The following is a 25,094-nucleotide window of genomic DNA, read 5'->3' as shown; positions in this document are numbered from 1 at the left end:
AAACCCAGGAGGAGAATTTCACTTTAGGACTGAAGTGATACCCTACCACAGAGACTAGCTAAATGATAGCCTTAGGAGTTAGGCTTGCAGGGGATAACAGCTAAATAGAGATCTCTTGGATACCTTGAGAGGCCTGGGCTCAGACCAGGAAGATCACATGGCCTGTATTCTGTGGTGGGAGGCCAGGTTCAAAGGGAGTAATAGAGGCGGTAGTCTTGAAGAAGGCATTTAATATAGTTGTATGTTTATGCTGTGGCACTGCTGCCTATATCCAGCAGAAATTAGTGATCTAAGCTAATATTGGTTGATATGTATGGCCTAGTTGTCTTCATTTAAATCATAGTCCTCTCTTATTTTGATTAAGGGCTGTTCATGAGTGGATCATAGGGTATGTCAATATCCAGTTGAAATTTGGTTGCATTATTGAATTTCCTATTATAGCCAAGGTAACAGTAAATAAAAACAGCTTGCAACTGACTTTCTCTCTTTGCCAATAACTAGACTTCCTGGGGGTTATAAATAATATTATGGCTCACTATCAAAGAATGAGGCACTGTGCCAAAGAATTTGCATATCTCAGCACAAAAAAATAAACAACAAAACCCCCCCAAAATGAAAAGACAAAGCAACAAAATGCCTCCCAAAGCCCCAAACTCCCCTAAACTGGTTCAAAGGGCATTGAGGGTGTGGAAACCATATACTACACAGCAGATATGTCTGAATGGGTACCAGTGGAGGTAAACATTTTAATATGCTACTTGGAAAATTTAAATAAGATAAAACTAATCGGATAATGATCCTGATGAAACAAATGACCAGTGAGTCTAGAGAAGACAATAATACACAGGTATTGAGCTAAAGGAAGAGATGCAAATCTACGAATGCCCAGCATAGACAAGAATGGTAGTCCATAAGAAAAGTCCAAACCAAAGTCCAACAGATCAAAAACATGATTGAAAATATGGGTAGCAGAAATGACCAGCATGAAGAAGAGTAGCAGAACTACTGGTAGAAGATACAGCTGAAGTCAAGGATAAATTAATGAGAGATAACTTGGAAACAATGAGGGAACATGAAAATGGATCCAAGAGCTCCTCAGTGACTCAAAGAGGACCAATATATCAGCAATTGGAGTTAGTGAAAAATCAGAAGACACCAGAAAGGGAATAAAACACCTGTTTACACAGGTAGATGAAAAATTTCTAGACATGGAAAAGGAGCTTGACATACAGATTATACAGATTAAGTGAACATATCGAACTCCATATAACCATGATTGGAAATAAAAGAATGCCATGCCACATAATGATTAAAATACCAGAAACAAAACACAAGAACAGAAACTTAAAGCCTGTTAGAGAAAAGTAACGAATTAACTATAAAGGGAAACCCAACAGAATTACCACAGATTTCTCAACACAAACCTTAAGAGAAAGGGATAAAGAAAACCTGAAGGAATTTATGGCCACCAAACCAATACTGCAAAGAATAATCAAGAATATCCTAGACGGAGACAGTGAAGCTAAAGATGCCCAAAGGTCCAGTGAAATGAACACATCAGGTAGGTCTACCAATTGACTGGAAAGGAAAGAAAGGAAAGCAACAATAGGTAATTAATTTAATGACAGGAATAAGTCAACACCCATCAATTATAAATATCAATGCACATGAATTCAACTCACCAGTCAAAAGACACAGATGAGCAGAATAGATCAAGAAAGAAAACTCAACACAATGTTGTAGAAACACATGTAACACAAAAATCATTTCAAAGACTAAAAATTAAAGCATGTAAAATGACATGCCATACAAAGAGAACCAGAAAAGAAACAGGAATAGCTATTGTGTTTTCAGATAATGGGATTTCAAGCTATACCTGATCAAAAGAGGTAAAGAAGGACATTGCATGTTGGTTGATAGAACTATTCAACAGGAAGAGAAAACAGGTATGAACATGTATGCACCAAACTGTGGCACACCCAACTGTATAAGACAAACTCTGAAGGACATAAAATATTAGATATCCATTAATTTAAATGTAATGGGATCTAAAATACACCAGTATCAGAAATAGATCAAGTAAACAAAAAAATTGGGTCCAATCAAACCTTGAAACAAATGGAAAAAATATAAAAATGTAAATTAATTGAAAATTTACCATGCATATTACCAGATCACAATGTAATGAAACTAGAAATCAATAGAAAAATGAACCACAAAACCTATGCCAGCACACGATTAACACATTTATATTAATATATGTTACCTAGAAAAATTCAAGGAACAAGAATTTGAAGCAAATGCATTTCATTATGTTCCATTTTTATGGGCATTCCAAACGTGTATTACAAGGTATTGAATGTTTAACAACACACTAGTGAATAATAAGTGCATCGCAGACAATATTAAGGAAGAATTAAGACAGTTCCTAGAATTAAATAACAATACCAGTACAACATACCAGAACTTCCGGGATATGGTGGAAACAATGCTATGTGGGAAGTATATAGCAGTGAATGCCCACACCAGAAAATATAATAAGCTCAAATATATAAAACATAAAAACAAGAAAGAATAATCCAAACCTAGTGTTGTACCAGGTAGGAAAGTATAAATATCAGAGGAGAAACAAATGAAATGGAAACTTTAAAAAAATATAAATGATGAATTGAAACGCTAGTTCTTTGAGAGAAAAAATGAAATAGGCAAACCCTTAGCCAATGTAGCCCCCAAAATACGAATAAAAAAAAGGACAAAAATCAATGGAATTAGAAATGAAAAACGTGCAATCAAAATGGATCATACTGAAATTCATAAAAAACAACTACTTCATAAACATGTATGCCAAACAACTGGCAAACTGAGAAGAATTGGAGAGATTTCTAGATACATATATATTGCCAAAAATGAACCAAGAAGACTTAAAAAAATCTTGAACCACCCAATAACAGGCATTGAAATTGGCACCTCCACCTGACCACGACATTAAATGACATAAAACTCTTACTTAATTTGTTATCCTTTAATAGGATGCCATCTAAAGAGAACATACATATTGGCCTGTCTTCTTACAGCTAATACTGAAAAGATCTATGACAAAATATCAGACTTTTAGATAACATCCATCAATAAAAGAATCTAAGAGCTAACAGTTACAATCACTATTTCAGTTTCTAAGTGTGACCATTTCCCAAACCTTCCCTTCCATTTTAGTGCTCATGCTTAGATTAAATATGTCTAATTTCTTTAAAATTTTGTTTATTCTTGCCTAGAGGCTTCCAAACTACAAATGGCCATAGAAATGGAACCAAAGACAATTGTGGTAGACTTCTTTTAACAGGATCCACCAGACTGACCTTGTAAAAAGTTCCTAACTACTAAAGTACAATATAACTTCTATGTTGGATTCTGAAATCCCTTGGATATTCTCCTTATCTTCTTTGTGGGAAGTATTTCTTGGTGGAAATACTTGTTGGTTATATTCATAACAACCCTGGTGACCTTATTATTTAACCCATGTATTCTTAACTGTTTCTTTGGCTTTGTCTCCTCCAGACTTAGAGCTGTAAGGCTACCCAATGTGACATTGCCTGACACCTATTGAGGGCCTTTAGATAGAACTTCTGTGGAGTAACTCTGATTGCCGATCACAGGTACAAACCTCTTCAGCCAGAAGTAGCCAGAATGGTCTTCACCCCTTGCCCCCTTATGGCAGTTAGGGTTGCTTCTTCAGAGGGGGAGAATATTGTAGACAGGTAAGTAATTACATATATTGCAGGCAGTCAGATAGAGTTGCCCTCAAGGTGCCAGCCCTCAAGGCCCCAGTCTTCAAGATGCCAGCCCTCTGGGGGAAGGAAGTATTCTCCACTGTTGCAGGGAATGTAAACTAGAATTAATTTGTAAATTAATGTGGCTATTCCTCAAAAAACTAAGCATGGAATTTCAATTGACCCAGCTATCCCCCTTCTAGGTGGCTTCCCAAGTGTTAAAAATCATCGTATTACAGGGATACATTTACATGCATGTTTATAGCAGCACAATTTGTAATAGCTAAGTCTTGGAAACGGCCTATATGTCCATCAACAAATGAACGGCCAAGGAAAATGTGGTATTCACACACAATGAGTACTATCTGTCCATAATGGAAGGTAAACTTGAGGCATTTGTAGGTAAATGGATGCAACTTGAGAACATAATGTTAAGTGAAATAAGTCAGACACACAAACTCAAGTTGCATGATTTCTTGTATACGAGAAACATAAAATATATATAAAATACAAATACAGAGCAAAACAGAAGAGAGGTAAAGTGGACGTAAGGCAGAAGTTAAAATACTTCCCAAAATTACATATTTCATCTTAAGAATATTTTATGTATGCTTATATATAGTATCACTTTATCTTAGATTGTTGAAGAGAAAGTTTCGTATTATGTTTCTTTTTTGTAAGAATCTTTTTTGTGTATATTTATAGTCTGATTAGCTACTTTGAAGATGATACAGTGTATCAATTATTGTCCTTTTATTATGAAATTTTGTTTTTCACAAAATTATAAAGAAACCACCCTATAATGTTGACAGTTTACAATCTTGTTGGACTATATTACTAGCTGTCCAGGGCTGCATATGTCCCATGGGCCACAGATTGGACATACCTGCTCTAGAATTTATCTTTAGTACAGAATTTTACTTTGTTGTGAAAGTTTAATTGACACAAAAAATGATTATTTAGTTTCTGAAATCCTTTTATGTAATTCATTCAAGATTCACTCAGACTTAGTTGCTCTTCTGTAGGGGCACAAAACTTCTAAATGAGAGCTATTCTCTCTAATTTTTATCATAATTCTTTTATCCTCTTATCTACCTAAATTTACCATTTTTTTAGCTAAATATTTAAAAAATAATAAGATTTTATACATATCTTTTTGTAGACAATCAAATTCTGTGGCACATAAGTGAACTACTTCATTTATGGACGCAAAATTCAGTTTTCAGTCTGTTGTGGCTAACATGCATATAAGTGCTTCCTCTGACTATTTCTACCCACTGCTTTATGTATCTGGGAGAGCCTTACTTAATGGTATCTGCTTTCATTCTAAATACAAATTCATTTGAGTCATAAAAATGACTCATTAGAATCTTTGTAATGACACATTCTATTAAATTTTAAGTGAGCTATATACTTTTAAACTAAATGCCTATAATATACAGAAAGCTTATCCAGATTTGTTTATATTCTTGGATGTGGTAAAACTGTAGCCATTAGAACATTAATGCTTCTAACAAATATCAGTGTTTATTCTTAGTTCAAACTGTCACTGTTATTTTTCAATGTGTGTGGTTTATTTTTTATGCCTACTTGTTCCATATACTTTTTATTTTTTTGATCAGTTTATGAAAACAGTTTCAAAACAAAAATAATTGCTTAATTTTTGTGACAAAATCACCAAATATGCCAGCTCCTTGTTTTGTCTTCATTCCCTCTGCTTTTTATTTCTTCATTTTTTCCATTTTTCTGTGTTGAAAGAAATTTTTAAAGTTACATTTTTCTTTATCAGTATCATTTTTAGGTGCTCCTTTAAAGAGAAAAATTGCTTTGGATTAACCTTCCCTGCCCCCACAACTAGCATAACTTTTCCTGACTACACTGCAAAGACCTTGTTTCCAAAAAAGGTCATATTCTTAGGTTCCAGGTAGACATTAATTTTGAGGTGACACTCTTCAATCTAGCACAGTCCAAGTAGGGCAAATCTTTCTGTGTTGTTCTTCAGCATTATTTTAGCTGTGCTTGGCCCCTTACTTTTCCATATATATTTTAGAGTTTGCTTGACAAGTTTGGTGGAATGCTGTTGGTGTATTGCTTGAAACGGCATTGAGTTTATATGTTCACTATATTTATTGTATTGAATCTTTCTATCCAGGAATATGATGTAACCTGACTTTTTAACTGTCCCTCAATATAATTTTGTAGTTTTCTTTTAAAATGTTTTACATTTAATTGCTGTCATAAATAATATATTTAAAGATTACATTTTTAAGCTCTCACTGATGTATAAGTATGCAGTTGTTTATTTAATATCCAGAAACTGCTCTGAACTCTGAGATATCTGTGGATTACAGAAAGTTGAGTTAATGAGATGTTGGATGATAAATGTCTTAAAGCTAGGCAATTATCACTTGATTATTTCTACACTGTTATAATTGAATAAAATATAAAGATACATAATTTATAGATGTTTAAAAGATAAAAGTAGAAAGATAGCTTAGAAAGTTGGGCCTGGAGATATAATAGTCTTGCTTTTTCTTAATTTGGACAGCTGAAATCCCAAAATAAGTTCCAGAAAAAGAAGACATTTAATTAAAAATAAAAAGCCATGTATTGAATTAAAAAGTTGGTGATCAAACTCATTTGTATCCGCATTAGCAAACTGAGTTTATCATATATGTATTCCCATCTTGGCATTGTAAAGTAGGATTAGAGTAGAGTGGTCATTTCTGGGTCAGTCCTGTAGTCAAGGCTGGAGCTTCTAGAGATCACATGGGTCCTGGAGTTCCAATAGGTCCTTTTCTATATGATCAGCATACAATAGACTTAGAGATCTACCTTCTTAGAATTGTTTTTGCTGGTAACAGAAGATGTTAGTATTCCATGGAAGGCTAGAACTATGTTTCTTCTTCCCTCCCTCCCTCCTTTCTTCCTTCCTTTTTTTGTGATGTAATTGAAACCAGAGCCTTGTGCATCATTTCTTTAAGAAGATATTTCTTGTTCTTTTGTTTGTTTGTTTGTTTTTTGAGACAGGGTCTCACTATGTCTTTGAGACTGACCTGGAACTCACTATGTAGCCCAGGCTGGTCTCAAACTCACAGCGATCCTCCTGCCTCAGCCTCCCGAGTGCTGGGATTACAGGTGTGTGCCACCACGCCCGGCTAAGAAGATATTTCTTTAAGCACATGTTTTACGAATTATTTTACTTTGTATCCTATTAGAAATGTTTCATGAGGACAGAGATTTTTGTCTATTTTGTTCACTGATGTATCTATAATACTTAAAATAATGGAAATGCTTAGCAAATTGTTATTTTGAATGTATAAATATACAGGTGAAAAGAGCAGTATTGGTACTAAAACATTTTATATCATTGTATTAAAAAAGTGCTGCAGGTCTCTTGAAAAAAATTTTTTAGTCTTTTATAGCTTTGTTGTTATAAGTTTGTTATTAGTTTATATTCTTTTTTCTCCTTGGAAGTAGCATTTGATGGAAGTACACTTGGACAGTTTGTGAGGGTAGAGCCAAAAATACTGAGGAAATTGAATAAAGGCTTGGTACACATAAATGTCCATGAATAATATATTTTCACTTTTCCTTCTCACAAGTTCAGTTGCAGGCCTCTCTGTAGCAAGTGAGTGTGAGCTGCATAATTCCAGTATAGCTGCTTAATTAGGATGGCCCTGTGTGAACCTTTGGAATCTGGGGCATGTGATGTGTTAAATTGTTTTTGCTGAAGTGTCAAGAATGCATTTATATAACAATTGATTCTTGCCAGCCACACATTAACAAGACTATTCTTTATTTTAGATTTAAATATATAGGAGATCTGATCTGTTCAAGCATACATATTGAATTTCTAGTTTTTGAATGTACTGTAAATCAAAGGGAAACCTTTTCAAGAAAGACAGGTCTTTACACATTACTTATGAATAACTTGCCTCAGATCTTGGATTATTAGTTGAGGATCTGCTTCAGTTCTCTTGTTGATGTAGAACTTATAAAGGACTTTTTTATATGGGTTTAATATAAATTCTGGATAGATGATTTCTTTAAATACTGGGGGGATTATTAGATTTTATTATTAGATTTTTTATTAGATTATTAGAATTTAAATAATTCTCTTCTGCCATTTCTCAGTAGTATTTTTAGAGAGTGTTTGTCTTGTCATTTTGCTGGCCAATGATTGGGTTTTTTATTTGTAACTAAAACGGACATTTTAAGGTCTATTGTCACGTTTTCCATATATAACTAATATCCTTCTTTGAATGTTTTTTATCTCTTTATATCAATTAAGAGTTTTTGCTAATGTTATTATTTTGATGGAATACAGTAGGATGTTTTTTCTTTCATTAGTATATGTTTATGATTCATAATAATCATATTTATCTATATATATATATATCTTAGTAAGGAAGCTTAAAAGACTGAACACCTGATTTTTTTAAATTTTAAGAAAATTATGAATGACATGTTTCTTATTTTTTATATTACAGGCAGCATATCTCCATATTCTCTGTTACAGCTTTGGAGTAGAAACTTACAAGCAGAATAAATATGAAGAAAGTTCTTTCTGGCTAAGGTAATATAAACAAAAAATGAATGCAAATTTAAGGATGTAATAAAAGGGATCAGTTAATATTTACCATAGGATACTTTGGCATTTTAAACCTCTGACATCAAAAGCCAACATACTAAATTTATTTACCTCTTTACTGTGTATTATTATTCTTATGTGTTGTAAGTTGGTAGAAAAATATATTCTTTTCTGAATCCATCATATCAACAGTATTTCCCCCCCTATTCCTCCTTTGTATCTCCATCACAAGTATGAAAAATTTTATTGTTGTTGATTTGGTACTTATTGTTGTCTCATAACCTCAGAGTATAAAGTTGAGGAGTAGGATTAGCTAAAATTACTAACCTTATTTGAGTTTTAGTATTTTAGCATCTGTAAGTAAGTATAAATTTAGCACTTACCATATGCTGAGTATTATTCTAAGATTTGTACTGTTGCAGTGATTCTGGAAATATCAAGAGAATAACACAAAAATGTAGTGACTACATCTAAGAACCCTATCTTTCACTGAAGACCTAGGCCCAGCACAGATTCTAATACTTGGTAGTATCTCAACAATGAAATTTAAATGAATGTATGTTAAAAATGTGCTTTTCAGGATTTGTCACATAAGGTAGCTTGAATATCAAAGATTATGGAGTAAAATATATCCAGCCAGTTCAGTAGATGCTATGTTTGCCCTTTCTGAGTTAAGGATAAATTCTAGTTATTTGTAGATACTCTCATGATTATTTTAACTAGAGTCTAACTATTGTAAAAATTACATTTATCATTTAAAGAAATAAATACAACTATGGTCATTGTGATTATTGTATTCACAAAAGTATATATCTCTAACAAAATATTTATGTAAATAACTTGGTTATGTAACAGACTTTTAGAACCCCAAATTTGATCAAACTGTTTAAAGAACTATACCTAATAGAACAGGTTTATGCAGTTTTAAGATACAAACTTATCTCAACTTAGACTGCTTCATATAATTGAAATATACCTGACACTTGTATTATAAATTATATTTTTATAAATTAAGTTAAGAAAAAAGTATTAAGGTGTATTATGTATATTTACCAACTCCCCACGATGAATATAATCATTATGTTCTGCAAACACACTAACAAAAATTTAAAAAAACATTTACCAAAGCAATTAACTAATATGCCACAGTCTTTAGCACAGGTTCTCTTTTAATGAACAACCTTGCATAAAATGCATGATGATTGAGTTCTGGTCCAGGATTTGGCAGTACTGAGGAGTAGAGCATCCACAAAATTTATGGCATCAATCTAACAAAAGAATGATATGCCTAAAAGGTAGGATGGAAAGGTAAAAAAAAAATATTGATGACTTGGATGGCTGCTAGAAACTTAAGGCTGGTGGTGAGATTGAAGTTTATGCCAAGAATAAGGGTGAACTAGGAGTCATAAGAATAAATGTTCTCAAGTCTGGGATTTAGCTCAGTGTTTCCGCTGCCTGCCTTGAAAGTGGAAGGTCCTGTGTTTTTATCCCCGGTATCCGCTGGCCCCCCATAAAAAGTCCTCAAGGAGCTGGTTATAAGAATAGGCTGTGGCTTCAAGTGGCATGACATATAAGTTATTTTCATATATACCATGGGCTGTTTACTTCTTATCTATTATTATCATTTTTGAAAAAAACTTTATAGCAGGAGAATGTGATGATGTGGGTCATAACTGGCATCCACATCACAAACTAATTGTGTTTGTTTCAGCAGCACATACATATCATAAATTATGTCAGATTTGTACTGAATTTGATGTTCATTTTGTAGGAATTTCATAAAACTATGTAATAGCAAATTTATAGAGCACCACTGTATTATGAGTCTTTTGGGGTTTTCATCACTCGATATTGGAGAAAACAGGAAGAACTTGAACTCTAGTCTAAGTTATTATGTATAATTTTTTCTCTCTGCCTGATTATTTTTCCACAGTTTGTGATGGTATAACAGTAACTTGGTGAAATATTTTCACATCTCTAATTTTTAAAAGGAGGCAAAAATAATTATTAATATTATCAACAATAGGAATTTTAGCACATTGCATAGTTTTTTTGGTAGTAGACCAACTTTCAGGAAAAGTTTATTGTCATGTATGATATTAGTACAAAAAATTTTAATATTATGCTACTTACTTTTTAGAATTAATCTGTTTTATTTATTTATTTATTTATTTACTTACTTACTTATTTATTTTTTGGTACCAGGGATCGAACTCAGGTCCTTGCGCTTGCAAGGCAGGTTGTAGAATCACTGAGCTAAATCCCCGGCCCTATTCTAGGTTTTAAATGTGATGATGCATGCATTATAGCATATAATATGCCTGAGAAATAGAAACTATTCAATAAATGGTAGCTCCTGGTACTGCTCTCCTGAGTTGATATGTTTGCTATTTACTACAAATGAATGCTGCTATGGCCATTCCTAGTTTATTTTAAAATGTATCATTGTAAAATAAAGCACAGATTACTTGTTGATTTCACTGGTAAAATGTCATAAACATTCACATCTTCTATCATATAATGTCAATCTTTGGAACTTGTTTTCTTCGTATTTAGTTATATCTGTATATTAAGAAAACTTTTGGGAACAGTTATTGACACAAACAGAAGTCAATAACTGCCAATTAAGTACCTTTCTCTGTAAATTTTATGCCAGATAAAGGCTCTAGAAAAGGAATGTACTTTACAGCTTAACTCATTTGAGAACAGTGAACGAACAGTCAATAGTGAATATAATTTGGAAATACCCATTCAGTCTAAAAGTGAAAGCTTCATTTCTATGAGAAATTCTTACTCTGATTAAATTAGTGCCCATTGATCAACCTTTCTCTATCCTTTCCCACTATTGTCTCTAGTCTTTGATAACCACTGTTCCACTCTCAATTTTTATGTGATAAAATTTTAAAGATTTCATATGTGAGAGAAAGCATGTAAAAGTTGTTCTGTGCCAGGCTTAGTCACTTAATAATGTTCTCTGGTTTCATCAGTGTTGCCATAAATGACAGAATTTCATTGCTTTTTATGGCTGAATGGTATTTCAGTGTGCAAATATTATCACATTTTCTTTATCTGTTCATCAGCTGATGGACACTTAGGTTGTTTCCACGTCTTGTTTGCTGTGAATAGTGTTGTAATAAACTTGGGAATGCGAATGACTCTTTGACACACTGATTTCATTTCTTGAGGATATTTACCCAGTATCTGGATGCTGGATCATATGGTAGATGTATTTTTAATTTTTTGAGGTCCATTTACATTCCTACCAATGACGTGAAATGGTTCCCTTTTTTCCACATCCTTGCCAGCCCTTGTTATCCTTTTTTTAAAATAATGGTCATTCTTCTTAGAGTGAGGTCATACCTCATGGGGTTTTGATTTGCATTTCTATGATGATTAATGATGCTGAGCATTTTTCATTTACTCTGGGTATCTGTATGTCTACTTAGAGAAATGTCTATTTAGGTCTATTGCCCATTTCCAAGAGTTATTTGTTTTTTGCTATTGAGATTTTTGAGTTCCTTATATATTGCAAATATCAATCTCTTGTCAGGTATATATTTTGCAAATATTTTGCTCCGTTCTGAAGGTTGTCTCTTTACTATGATGTTTATTTTTTAAATTGTGCATAAGCTTTTTTAGTTAAATATCATTTCATCTGTTTTCACTTTGTCTCCTGTACTTTTGTGGTCTTTTAAAAAATAATCCTTGCCCATGCTGGGCGTGGGAGCACAAGCCTGTAATTCCAGCACCTGGGAGGCTGAGCCAGGAGGACCACCATGAGTTTGAGGTCAGCCTGGGATACATAGTGAGTTTGAAGTGCAACCCTGTCTCAAAAAAAAAAAAAAAAAAAAAAAAAACAAAAAAAAAAAAAAAAAAAAAAAAAAAAAAAAACAACTAAAAAAACTAAAAAAAAAAACAGAAAGAAAAGAAAATCTTTCCTCGTACTAATGTCCTGAAACATTTCCCTTATGCTTTCTTCTAGTAGTTTCATATCTTACACTCAAGTCTTCATTTGGAGTTGATTCCTTTTAACTGGCAAGAGATAGGAATCCATATTCATTCTTTTTTATGTGGCTACCTAATTTTCCAGCACCTTTTATTGAAAAGACTGTCCTTTCTCCAATGCATATTCTTACTATCTTTTTCTAAGATCACTTGACTGAAGATGTTGGGTTTACTGTTGATTCTCTACTCTGTTCCATTGGTCTTTGTGTCTATTTTATTCCAACACCATAATGATTTGAGCTTCGCATTATATTTTGAAGCCAGATAATGTAATACCCCCTGTTTTGTTCTTTTTACTCAAGATTGCTTTGGGTATTTAGGTTTTTTCATGATTCCATACAAATGTTAGGATTTTTTTCTAGTTCTGTAGAGAATGTCATTAGCATTTTGATAGGGATTGCGTTGAACCTGTAGATTGCTTTGGTTTGTATGTAAATTTTATTAATATTGAGTCATCCATTCTGTAAACAAGGGAGTCCTTCCATTTTTTTGTCCTCTTCAATTTCTTGCATGATTGATCTAAAGTTTTCATTAAAGAGCTTTTTTACCTCTTGGTTAAATTTATTCCTAGGTATTATTTTGTAATGACTATAAGTGACATTGCTTTCTGGATTTCTACTTCAGATAATTTGCTATTGACATGTAACAGTGCTGCCTGCAATTTTGTTGACTTTGTTTATTCTAATAATTTTGGTGCTATTTTTGGGCTTGTCCATATATATGATCATGTCCACTGCAAGCAATGACATATTGAATTCCTCTTTTTAAATTTAGATGCCCTTATTTCTTGCTTGATTGTTCTGGCTAGGGCATCCAATACTATTTTAAATAAAAGTGGTGAAAATGGGGCCAGGGTTATACCTCAGTGGTACTGTACCTGCCTGGTAAGTGCACGGTCCTAAGTTTGATCCCTGATACCAAAAAGCAAAACAAAACAAAACAAAAGTGGTGGAAGTGGTCATGTTTGTCTTGTTGCAGATCTCAGAAAGAAAGCTCTGAGCTTTTCCTCATTCAATAATGTTAGTTCTTGGTCTTTATGTTGAGGCACATTCCTTCTATACCTAATAATGTTCTGCATTTTTCTTATGAAGGGATGTGGAATTTTATCAAATGCATTGTTGCATCTATTGAGATGATCAAATGAATTTTTTCCTTCATTCTGTTGATGTAGTGCATCACATTTATTATGTATATTGAATCATCCTTGGATCACTGGGATGAATCCCACTCGATCATGTGAGTAATGTTTTTAATGTACTGTTGGATTCAGTTTGCCAGTATTTTGTTGTGAAGTTTTGTACCTACTGTCATCAAAGATATTGGTCTACAGTTCTTTTTTGTTGTATTCTTGTCTTTTATAAGTCAAGGTAACCCTGGCCTCATAGAATGTTTGGAAGAATTTCTTCCTTCAATTTTTTGGGATAATTTAAGAAGAGTTCATACTAGTTCTTTAAATGTTTGGTAGAGCTCAGCAATGAAGCTTTCTGGTTTTGGTTTGTTCTTTAATGAGAGACTTTCAATTACTGATTTTATCTATCTATCTATTTATTTATTTGACCAGGGATCGAACTCTGGACCTTGCGCTTGCAAGGCAGGTGGTGGCACCACTGGGTTAAATCCCTGTCCCTTGTTATTCATTTTTGATTTCTTTAGGTTCTCTATTTCTTCATATTTTAGTCTTGGTAAGGTGCATGTGTCTAAGTATTTGCCCATTTCTTCTAGGTTATTAAATTCATTGGCTCATAATACTCTCTAATGATTCTTTGTATTTCTGTCATGTCATTTGTTGTCTCCCTTTTTATCCATGATTTATTTTTGTCTTCTTAGTCTAGTTAAGGGTTTGTATATTTTGTTTATCTTTTTGAAGAACCAGATCTTTATTTCATTGATCTTTTGTTATTTTTTAGTCTACTTCATTTATTTGTGCTCAGGTATTTATTATCTCATTTTGTCTACTAATAGTAATTTTCAGTTTGGTTTGTTCTTGTTTTTCTAGTTCCTTGACATGCACTAGTTGATTGTTTTTTATTCATTAGGTTTATGGGTACATTTTAGGTATACAATATGATGACATTCATCACTGGGAATTTGTACCTTTACATGATATATCTTAGTTTTTATTTTTAGCCAGTTTCCCTGCCCTCCCTTCAATGCTTCCACCTGTCCCTATTTACAAAGTCTTTTCTTTTCTTTTTTCATTTTCTCATATTTATTCCTTTCCCTTCTTTCCTTTTTCCTACCCCTCAAACTTCCCTTCCCCTTTAGACCTTTTCTTCCTATTTCACAGTGTCTATTATACATTTTGATCCTTATTTATGCTTTCAGTTTCTCACATCAAAGAAACTATTTGGTATTTATACATGTATGTCCTATTTATTTCACTTAAGAGTATGGCCTCAATGTGCATCCATTTAGCAATAATGTCTCTAGTTTCTCATTCTTTATGACTGAGTAGTACTCCATTTTATAAAAAATACATTTTCTATTTTTTTCATTGTTTATTGGTAATTTTTCAGTATACAGTACAGTTACATTCATCATTGGGATCTTGTAACTTTGCATGGTGTATCTTGGTTCTTATTTTTACCCCATATCACTGCCCTCCCTTTACCCCTCCACCCTTCCCTATTTACAAAGACTTTTTTTTATATTCATGAAGATTTTTATTTATTAATATATTGGTTTCTTTTTTTTTCTTTTATTGAGTTTATTGGTACATTTTAGGTCTACAGTACAGTTATGTTCATTATTGGGATCTTGTACCTTTACATGACAGGTCTTGTTTCTCATTATTTTCCCCTTGTCCATGCCCTCCCTTCTTTGTTTCCATTTTTTCATTGTTTCATATTTTTTGTTTTCCCTTCTTTCCTTGCCCTTATTCTTTCCACTTCTCCTTCTCCATTAGCCATTTTCTTCCTATTTCACATTATCAATTATAAATTTGAACCTTATTTACACTTTTAGTTTTTCACACCAGAGAAACTATTTGGTATTTACACATGTGTGTCCTGTTTATTTTCACTTAAGAGTGTGTCCTCAATGTACATCCATTTTCATATGAATGACTCAGTTTCTCTTTCTTTATGGCTGAGGAGTACTCCATTTAATAGAATACCCAAATTTTTATCCAGTCTCCATGTGATGGGCAGTTGGGCTCTTCCCAAGTTTTAGCTATTACAAATTGTGCCACTATAAACATGGGTGTGCATATATCTCTGAGGTATGGTTCTTTTAATTCTTTTGGAACGTACCCAGCACAGGGATATCTGGGTCAAATACTTCCTCTAATCGTAGTTTTATGAGTTATCTCTGTATTGATTTCCACAGTGGTTGCAACAGTCTGCATTCCCAACAGTGGAGAAGGGTTCCTTTCTCCCCATGACCCTGACAGCATTTGTTTTTGGTTGATTTCTTGATAGCAGCCAATTTTTCTGGAGTGAGGAGATCTTTTTTGATATAAACACTGGCTGCTATAAACTTTATTCATAATATTGCTTTTGCCTTATCCCATAGGTTTTGGTATGTTGTGTCTCTATTTCCATTTGATTCAACAAAATTTTTTTTTCATGAAATCATACTTTTTTTTTCAGCTTTAATTGAGTTTATTGGTACATTTTAGGGATACAGTACAGTTACATTCTTCTTAATTTCTTCTTTGACCCATTGGTTGATCAAGAATTAGTGGTTTAATTTCCATGAAACTTTGTCATCTCCAAAATTTTTCTTGTTATTTCTTGTCTTACAGTATTGTGGTCAGAAAAAGTACTTGATATAATATCATTGCTTTTAAGTTTTCTCAAACTTGTTTTATGGGCTATCATGTGATCTGTCCTCGAGAATGTTCTATCTGTTGATGAGAATAATATATATTCTGCAAGTATTAGATGGAATATTCTGTAATATCTGTTAGGTCTATTTATTCTACAATGTAGTTTAATGCTGCTATTTCTATGGTGACTTTCTTTTTGAACAGTCACTTTTTTTGCTGAAAATGAGGTGTTACAGTCCCCTATTGTTGTTATATTGGAGTTTTTTTTATTCTCTAGGCCTATTCATATTTACCTCACATATTTGTGTGCTCCAGTGTTGGGTGTATTTATATTTAGAATTGTTATTTCTTGTTAAGGTGTCAATTGTTTCATCATTTTATAATGATCTTCCTTGTCTCTTTTCTTTACTGATAATGATTTAGATTTTATCTGATATAAGTATTGGCTATTCTGATTGCTTTTTGTTTCTAATTTCATGAAATATCTTTATTTTCAGACAGGGTTTTGCTGTGTTACTCAGGCTAGCTTTGCATAAATGATACCTTTGCTTCAGCCTCCTGAATAGCTGAGATTGCAGGCAAAAACCATAGTACCTGGCCTTGTATAGTATTCCATCCCTTCATGTTCAGTCTATACATGTTCTGGAGGTGTAATAAGTTTCTTATAAGCAACAGATAGTTGGTTTTTGGTTTTTATTCATTCAGTTACTCTGTATTTTTAATTTGAGAATTAGTCTATTTACATTCAAGATAATTATTGATAGACAAGGTCTTACTATAACCATTTTATAATTTCTAATTTTATTGTAGTTATTTTTTACTGTCTTTGTGATTAAGGGATTTACTGTACTAGTGTGTTTTGATTCTTTGCCTATTATCTTTGGTTTGTCTATGAAAGATATTTGCTTTGTAGTTATCATGAGGTTTACAAAAACAGCTTTTGATTATAACAAGATATTTTGAAAGAATAGCAACTTAACATGATTGCAAAGATGGCAAAACAAATATAACAGAAAATATACCAGCTTACCTTCTAAATTTGCACTCAATTTCTCCCCACATTTTGAATTTTTGATGTTTCATTTTATATATTCTTTATTGCCTGCCTTTCAATTCCTAGATACTTTTTTTTGATGCTATTGTGAAAGGAATTGTTTCTCTAATTTCTGTCTCAGTGGATCTGTTATTTGTGCACAATAAGGCTGATTTTTTTAATGTTGACCTTGTATCCAGCTACTTTGCTGAAACTGTCAATTAAATCTAGAAGTCCTTTGACAGAGTTTTTTGGTTTTTCTATGTAGAGTATCATATCATCAGCAAATAATCACAGTTTAATTTCATCTTTTCTTATCTTTATTGTATTAATTTGTTTCTCATGTCTAATTGCTGTGACTTATGTTTCCAGAACTATATTGAACAGGAGTGGTAATAGTGTCTTATTCCTGATTTAGCATGAAGGTTTTCAGTTTTTGGCCATTTAATATGATGTTGGCTATTGGTTTTTCATAGATAGTCTATATCAAGTTGAGATAAAGACCATCTATTACAACTTTCTGCAGGTCTTTTATCATGAATGGGTGTTGAATTTTGTGCAATGCTGTTTCTGCATCTATTGAGATGATCATATGTTTTTTTTCCTTTACTCTGTTAATACAGTGCATTACATTTGTTGATTTATGTATGTTGAACCATCCTTGCATCCCTGGGATAAATCCAACCTCTTCAGGGTGTATGATCTTGATGACACTTTATATTCTGTTTGCCATTATCTAATTGAGGATTTTTGTATCTATGTTCATTAAGGAGATTCACCAATAGTTCTCTTTTTCAGTTGGTTCTTTCTCTGGTTTGGGAATCAAAGTAATGCTTGCTTCCGGGAATGAATTCAGGAATTCAATTTCACTGAAAAGTTTAAAGTGTAATGGCAGTGGTTCTTCTGTAAATGTTGTGTAGAATTCAGCAGAAAAGGCATCAGAACTTGGGCTTTCCTTCATTGGCAAACTTTTAATTACGTTTTCCATTTCACTGAATGTAATTGGAGTGTTTAGAATATTTTTATCTTCTTTCAACTTTGCTAATTCACAAGTATCTAGAAATTTGCGTATTTCTTCTGTGTTTTCCATTTTATTAGAGTACAGCTTCTCAAAGTAGATATTGATGATCCTCTGAATTTCTGCTGGATCTGTTGTGACTTCACTTTTTTAATTCCTTTTTCATGGATGTGAGCCTTTTCTTTCCTGTTTTTGACAAGGTTAGGTAAGAGTTTATCGATTTTATTTATTCTTTTGCAAAACCAACTCTTTGATTCATTGATTTTTTTGTACTGTTCTCTTAGATTCCATTGCATTGATTTCTGCTCTGATCTTTATAATTTCCTCTCTCATTTGAGCTTTGGGTTTTTCTTCCTCTTCTTTTTCTAGGAACCCTAAGATTCATCAGTAGGTTGTTTATTTGAGCTCTCTCTGTTTTCCTAGTGTGGCCATTCACTGTTATGAATTTTCCATGTAGAACTGCTTTCATTGTGTCCCATAGATTCCTGTATGCTATATTGGCATTATCATGTATTTATAAAAACTGTGTAGTTTCTTCTTTAATTTCCTCTGTGACCCATTGATTGTTTAAGAGAGTGTTGTTCAATTTCCATGTGTTTGTGAAGTCTCTATAGTTTCTTATGCTATTGATCTCCAGCTTAATTGCACCATGATCTGAATATATATAATCTCATGTGCAGCTGAAAAGAATGTATATTCTGATTTTGTGTGGTGGAACACTCTATAGATGTCTATTAAGTCCATATATTCAAAAGCTTAGTTCAGTTCTAGTCCTTTGCCTAGATAATCTGTCTATTTGTGATAGTGGGGCATTTAGATCTCCCACTACAATTGTATTAGTGCTTATTTGGTTTTTCATGTTCCTTAATATTTGTTTTATAGAGTTGGGGGCATTAATATTTGGTGAATATATATTTATGATTGTCATCACTTCCTCTTGAATTGTTCTCTTTATAAGGATGTAGTGGCCTTCTTTGTCTCTCTTAATAGGTTTTGGTTTGAAATTACTTTGTCTGCGAATAAGATAGCTACCCCTGCTTTTTTTCTGGGCTCCTGTTGCAAGGAGAACTGTTTCCCATCCTTTCACTTTCAGTCTGTGGGCCTTTTTTTGAACTAGGTGTGTTTCTTGCGTATTTTTGGATTTTGCTTCTTAATCCATTCCGCCAGTCTATTTCTCTTGATTGGTGAATTGAGGCCATTGACATTGATAGTTATAACTTATATGTATTGACTAATCATTGCCATGTTATTGTCCTGTTGTTGGCTTTTTAAAATATTTCCCCTCTCCCTTTTGTTTCTTGCTTACCTAATTGATTTGCTCTGTTGTGCCTCATGGTGTTGTGACCTTCATTGTGTTTTTGTAGGATATTGTCTGGAATTTTTTTGAGTGCTAGTTCGGTATTCATGAATTTTCTCAGGTGTTCTTTGTCATGGAAGTATCTTATTTCCCCATCAGTTTTGAAAGGGAGTTTTGCAGGATACATCTGCCTAGGTTAGAGGTTGTTTTCTTTTAGGGCTTGAAATACCTCACTGCAGGCTCTCCTTGACATGAGGGTTTATGTTGAAAAGTCTGCTGTGATTCTGATAGGCTTCCCTTTGCATTTTATTTGTTTTCTCTGACTGCTTGTAGCACTTTGTTCTTCTGTTATGTTTCTGGGATCTTGACTATTATATGTCTAGGAGCTGATTGTTTTTGATCATGGCTAGTTGGAGTCATGCCTCACTTGTCTGTATGTGAAATTCTTCCCCTCTGTTTGGGAAGTTTTCTGTCATTAATTCTGTGAATGGATTTTTTTTCTATCATTGAGTTTATTGGTACATTTTAGGTATACAGTACAGTTACATTCATCATTGGGATCTTGTACCTTTACATGACAGGTCTTGGTTCTCATTTTTTCCCCTTGTCCCTGCCCTCTCTTCACCCCCTCCTCCCCTCCCCGTTTACAAACACTTTATTTCCATTTTTTCATTTTCTCATATTTTTTTCTTTTCCCTTATTCCCTTTCCCCTACCCTTCCCACTTTCCCTACACCTTTAGCCCTTTGCGAACAGATTTTTAAAATCTTCTGTAGTTTCTCCTGCTACTTCATGGATTCCTATCCGTCTTATGTTATTCTTTTTTTGCATCATCTAGGAGTTGTTGCATTGATTTCTCATGATCCCTTACTGTTTTTAAGAGATCTCTTTTTATGGACTCTGACTGCAATCTTATCTTCTATATTTGAAATTCTGTCTTCACATTTGTTCATTCTGCTGTGAATGCTTTCCATAGAGTTTCTCATCTCCTGAGTATCTGTTTGAATCTGTTTCTTGGATTCCATTTCTTTCCTATGTTGGACATTCATGTTTTCCATTTCTTTCCTATGCTGGGCATTCATGGTTTGTATCATGGTCCTGAGCTCATCTATTTTTTGTCAGTTTCTGTACTAGAGTCTCTAATGATGTCTTTCATTGTGCTCACTATCTCTGTACTTATCTGGGAAATTATTTCTGTTTTGAATTTTTCTAGAGACTGTTGTGTTTTGTAACTTCCTGTGCTATGAGTTCAGGGTGTCCTGGTGGTTGATTGTCAGACTTTTCCACCTTGTTTCCTCTAGAATTTGCCGTTGGTTAACTGGAAGTCTGTCTTTGTGCCTTGCTTAAGTGTTTTCTCATATTTATTTTTGTTGTTGGGCTGTCCCTTGTTTAGTTCCTGGGTTAGTACTTCAATCTTCCTGATGTAGCTGCTGTGTAGGTTTGGAGTCTCTAATGACTCAGAGACACTTTCATTTTTTTTGCTATCAGAAAGGACAACTCATTAGAACAATCACAACCCTGTATTCCAATTGATACAAGCAGCAACACAATAGCATGAAGCACATTTTAGAAATTGACCATTTTTATAGTTATTAATCTATCACCTTTTACCATGTGTATTAAATAAAAATCATGTATCAGGCCAAAATATGTTTATAGTGAATAAACTCTTCAAAATAGCAAGGTTTACCCTTCAGGATGGGGAGTTAGAAGGAGTTAGGAGGAGAGGGATTGATATGTAGAAGAATACAAGAAGGTTTTGAGTGAAGCCAGAGGACACAGGATGACCACACAAACTTTAGGAAAGTGTTGAAGACAAGAGGGAAAGACAGAGTGCAAAAGAAAGACAAGAATAGAACAATTTAACTGTAATAGGGAAGCTATAAATTGTATTCACTTTCCTTTGAAACTAATGACCATCGAGTGAAGGAAAAAGAGAAAAATAGAAAAAGAAGAAATCTGAATTAGGGCAGGAACATGAACATAAAAGGAGATGAAGAATAATATGGGGAGTAAGAGATTGAGTGGGAAAAAGAAGAAAGAAAAGAGGAAGAATTTGCAGAATGGGGAAAAATAAAAATTTAAAAATAAAAATTAAAAATAAGAGGAAAAGAAAGAGAGAAAATTTGAAGAGCCTCTTTCAGGGTATATCTCTGCTGTCACAATAGACAATTTTGATGGCAATGTGAACTAAGGCAATTAATCTCAGCTAGCCAATGTCTGATCACTGAGATTCAGGCTGAATTCTGGTTGCAAGCCTTATGTTGGGCTTCCTGACTTCCTGCAGGGTTGAACTCTGCAAGGTTTTACTGCAGGTTTCAGCTGCCATTCCTCTGAAGATTGTCTAAGTTCTGATCGAAGGTCATGATCCCCCAAACTTACCAACTGTGGAGGTGTGATGTGCCTTTATTGCTGTTCACTTCCATTCTATCTTCTGTACCTGAGTAACATGACCTTTATGACTTCCTGTGTCTCTGCAGTTTGGATCCACTTACTGGCACAACCAGGAGGCCCTAGAGTGGTGGGTTGGGGGGAACGTTACTGGGCAGTGGACAGTTCTCACTGGTCTGCTCTGATGTATGCTGGGTCACTGGAGCTGTAGGAGGAGGAGCCACAAGCTCTCTGTGTGGCTGGGCAGTGGCAGTTCTCATAGGTCTGCTCTGATAGAGGCCTAGGGTGCTGGAGCCATTTTATATTTTAATGTTTACACAGTTTACATCTTTTTATATTGTGTGTTCATCAACAAATTAATATAGCTATTATATCTTTATACTTTTTTCTTTTATCTTTTGTACTAAATTTAAAAGTGATTTATGCATCATCATTACAGCATTAAAATGTGATGAATTTAATTATGTTTTTATTTTATAATACTGTTATACTTTCACATGTCATATTTTGAGTATCCATTGTTTCAAAATGAAGAACTTTTTTTGTCATTTATGAGGTGGGTATGACATTTTTTCTGGGCATAGTATTTCTCGGGTCAGATTTTTGCCACAGCACCTTGAATATTTCACCCCCCCCTTTGGCCTGCAAAATTTCTACTGAGAAATCTGGTGATTGTGTTATGGAGTTCCCTTTTACATTCCAAGCCATTGTTCTCAATTTTCTCATAGGTCCCATAGGCTTTCTTCAGCTTTTCATTCCTTCTTTTTTACTCTGTTAGTAATTTTATGTGTCCTTTTAGCTTGTTAATTCTTTCCTAGCTTGGTCAATCCTGCTGTTGAAGCTCTCTATGCAATGTTTTAGTTCCATCATTTTGTTCAGCTCTAGAATTTGGTTCTTTTTGATGGTTTCTCTTTTTGTCAACTTTTTCTATTTTTGTAAATATTAATTTTCTGATTCTGGTGTCTGTGTTCTCTTTTAACTCAAGTTTTTTGAAAAACTTAATTTCAATGTAACAGAAGTAATTATTAATATATAAAATATTTTTTAAAAAGTCTTCTCTGAAAAAGTAAAGCAAAATTTTGTAAGAAATTAATTAAAGAATAACACTAGTTAATACACTGTGTACCATAATCTTAAAAGAATGGCCAAAATGTTAGAGTATAAGTCATAGACAAAGCACTTGCAGAAAAGAAACAACTCCTTGAGTTTTTTGCACAGTGATTAATTTGAAAAATTTTTTCAGGCAGTTCACAGATCTCTATTTCTTTAGTGTTGCTGACTGGTAGTTTACTTTGTTCCTTTGGCAGTGTCATATTTCCCTAGTCATCCTTGATTCTTGTGGCCTTGCAAAAATATCTGAACATTTAAAAAAGTAGGGTGTTCTTTCAATTTGTAGGCTGGCTTCAACAAGGAAAATCATTTACCAGTCATCCTGTTCAGTGATTCTATTTTGTTTGCACTACTGTGGATTGAACCCAGGCCCTCCCACATTGTAGGCAAGCATGCTATCACTGAACTACATCCCCAGCTCCTGCCCAGTGTTTCCTGGCAGATAATTTGGTGAGGTGCATGGCTAGTCCTGTTGCTGGAATCCTCAGATATGATAGCGTGGTGTCTTTGTCTTCTGGGCCAGTTTGGAGCCTGAGTATGTTGTGTCCATCCTGGTATTAGGTTCTATTGGAATGGGCATGTGCCTTGGAGCTTTGGGTTACATGAGCCAGGCCAGAGCTGGGGGAGGCATGACATGTGAGTTTGGGGTGGCCAGTCTGACAATGAAGTAGGCCCAGAGCTTGGATCATTGGGTGTCAAGTTAGTTCCTGGTACCATAGTGTTTGATCTACCACTTAGATAGATCTAGAATCTAGAGTTGTGGAGGCCAGCCTAATGTTGTGATATTGTATGCCTAGAGCCTGAGTCCACAGGGACAGGACTCAAGTCTTAGGATCAGCAATAAGTCTGGCAGCACTTTGTTATTCTTAGAGCCTGGGACCTTGATGACCTCCGCATACTGGGGTGGGCTTAAAGTCGGGGTCCACAGAGATGACTCTAAGACATCTGATTTTCTAGTTATGGTAAATTACACTTTGAGAATAGTCAAAATGCAAAGATAATAGCTATTGATATACTAAAAATAAAGTTTATAACTTTTTGCTTTATTAAAAAGTTATTTATGTTCATTATGAGAATTTAAACATCACAAATTTACATAATATGGAAAGTTAAAATTCTTATAATCACATTTCCATAGATGCTTACCATTAATATTTTATTTTGTATTTGTATTTTATCCAAAGTAATATTTAAAAGCCTTTAACATATTAAATGAACATCAAAACTCATTGACATGAAAATTTGAGGTTTAAAGATTGAAGAATTTTATTTTTATTTTTATTTTTTTCAGCTTTAATTGAGTTTATTGGTACATTTTAGGGATACAGTACAGTTACATTCATTGTTGGGATCATGCCTCTACATGTCTCTCACATTTTTTTCTTTTCCCTTTTTGTTCTTCCCCTATGCATCACACCTTCCCTACACCTTTAGCTCCTTTCTTCCCATTTCTAAATGTCAGTAATCTTATTAGAATCTTATGCATTGTTGCAGATTATTCACACCAGGGACACTATTCGGTATTTACACATGTGTGACTTATTTATTTCACTTAGGAGTATATCTTCAATATGTATCCATTTTCCTACGAATGAATCTATTTTCTCATTCTTTATGACTGAGTAATATTCCATTTTATAGAAAAACCACAACTTCTTTATCCAGTTGAAGAATTTGTTTTGAAATGGGCTGTGAGTAAATATATTAATGGAATTGAACAAAGCCAAAGAGTATGCACATTAAAATTTCTAATTGGTGAACTTTGCTCATGCTTGAGTCTATGAGATAAACTGGGAAAATAGCAGAAGATATTTGATGTGGACAACATCCTGTCTAGAACCTATTTTTAAAACATAAATCTAACATTTGCCTTAATTAATAAAATTTAATTACTTTTAGTGGCCTTTACGTTAGGGAAAATATTTGTATATTTCCCTTAATAGGAGAGTCCTTTGTAGGTTAGCAATGATGAGAATATTTCTCCTCTCTTTATGTGGGAATATTGTATTGCCTTTCTCTCAACAGTATTGAAACAGCAGTTTTTCAGCCTTCTTCATTCATATGTACACTTATATTATTATTATTGTTAGTTATTGTTGTTGATTATATAT

General features: G+C 33.6%; 1 protein-coding gene across 1 annotated transcript in view; it reads left to right on the top strand.

The window, feature by feature from the left end:
• The window catches only part of Tex11 (testis expressed 11), a 478,576-nt gene that overhangs the window by 136,640 nt on the left and 316,842 nt on the right, over nt 1-25,094 (top strand). The window contains exon 9 of the mRNA XM_033760433.1: nt 8,261-8,346. Within this exon, the coding sequence (XP_033616324.1) occupies nt 8,261-8,346 (86 nt within the window). The remainder of the gene's footprint in view (nt 1-8,260; nt 8,347-25,094) is intronic.

The sequence above is a fragment of the Fukomys damarensis genome, unplaced genomic scaffold, assembly GCF_012274545.1.
Source record: "Fukomys damarensis isolate Sample0158 unplaced genomic scaffold, DMR_v1.0_HiC HiC_scaffold_39, whole genome shotgun sequence".
NCBI lineage: Eukaryota > Metazoa > Chordata > Mammalia > Rodentia > Bathyergidae > Fukomys > Fukomys damarensis.
This window is presented reverse-complemented; position numbering and strand designations above follow the sequence as displayed.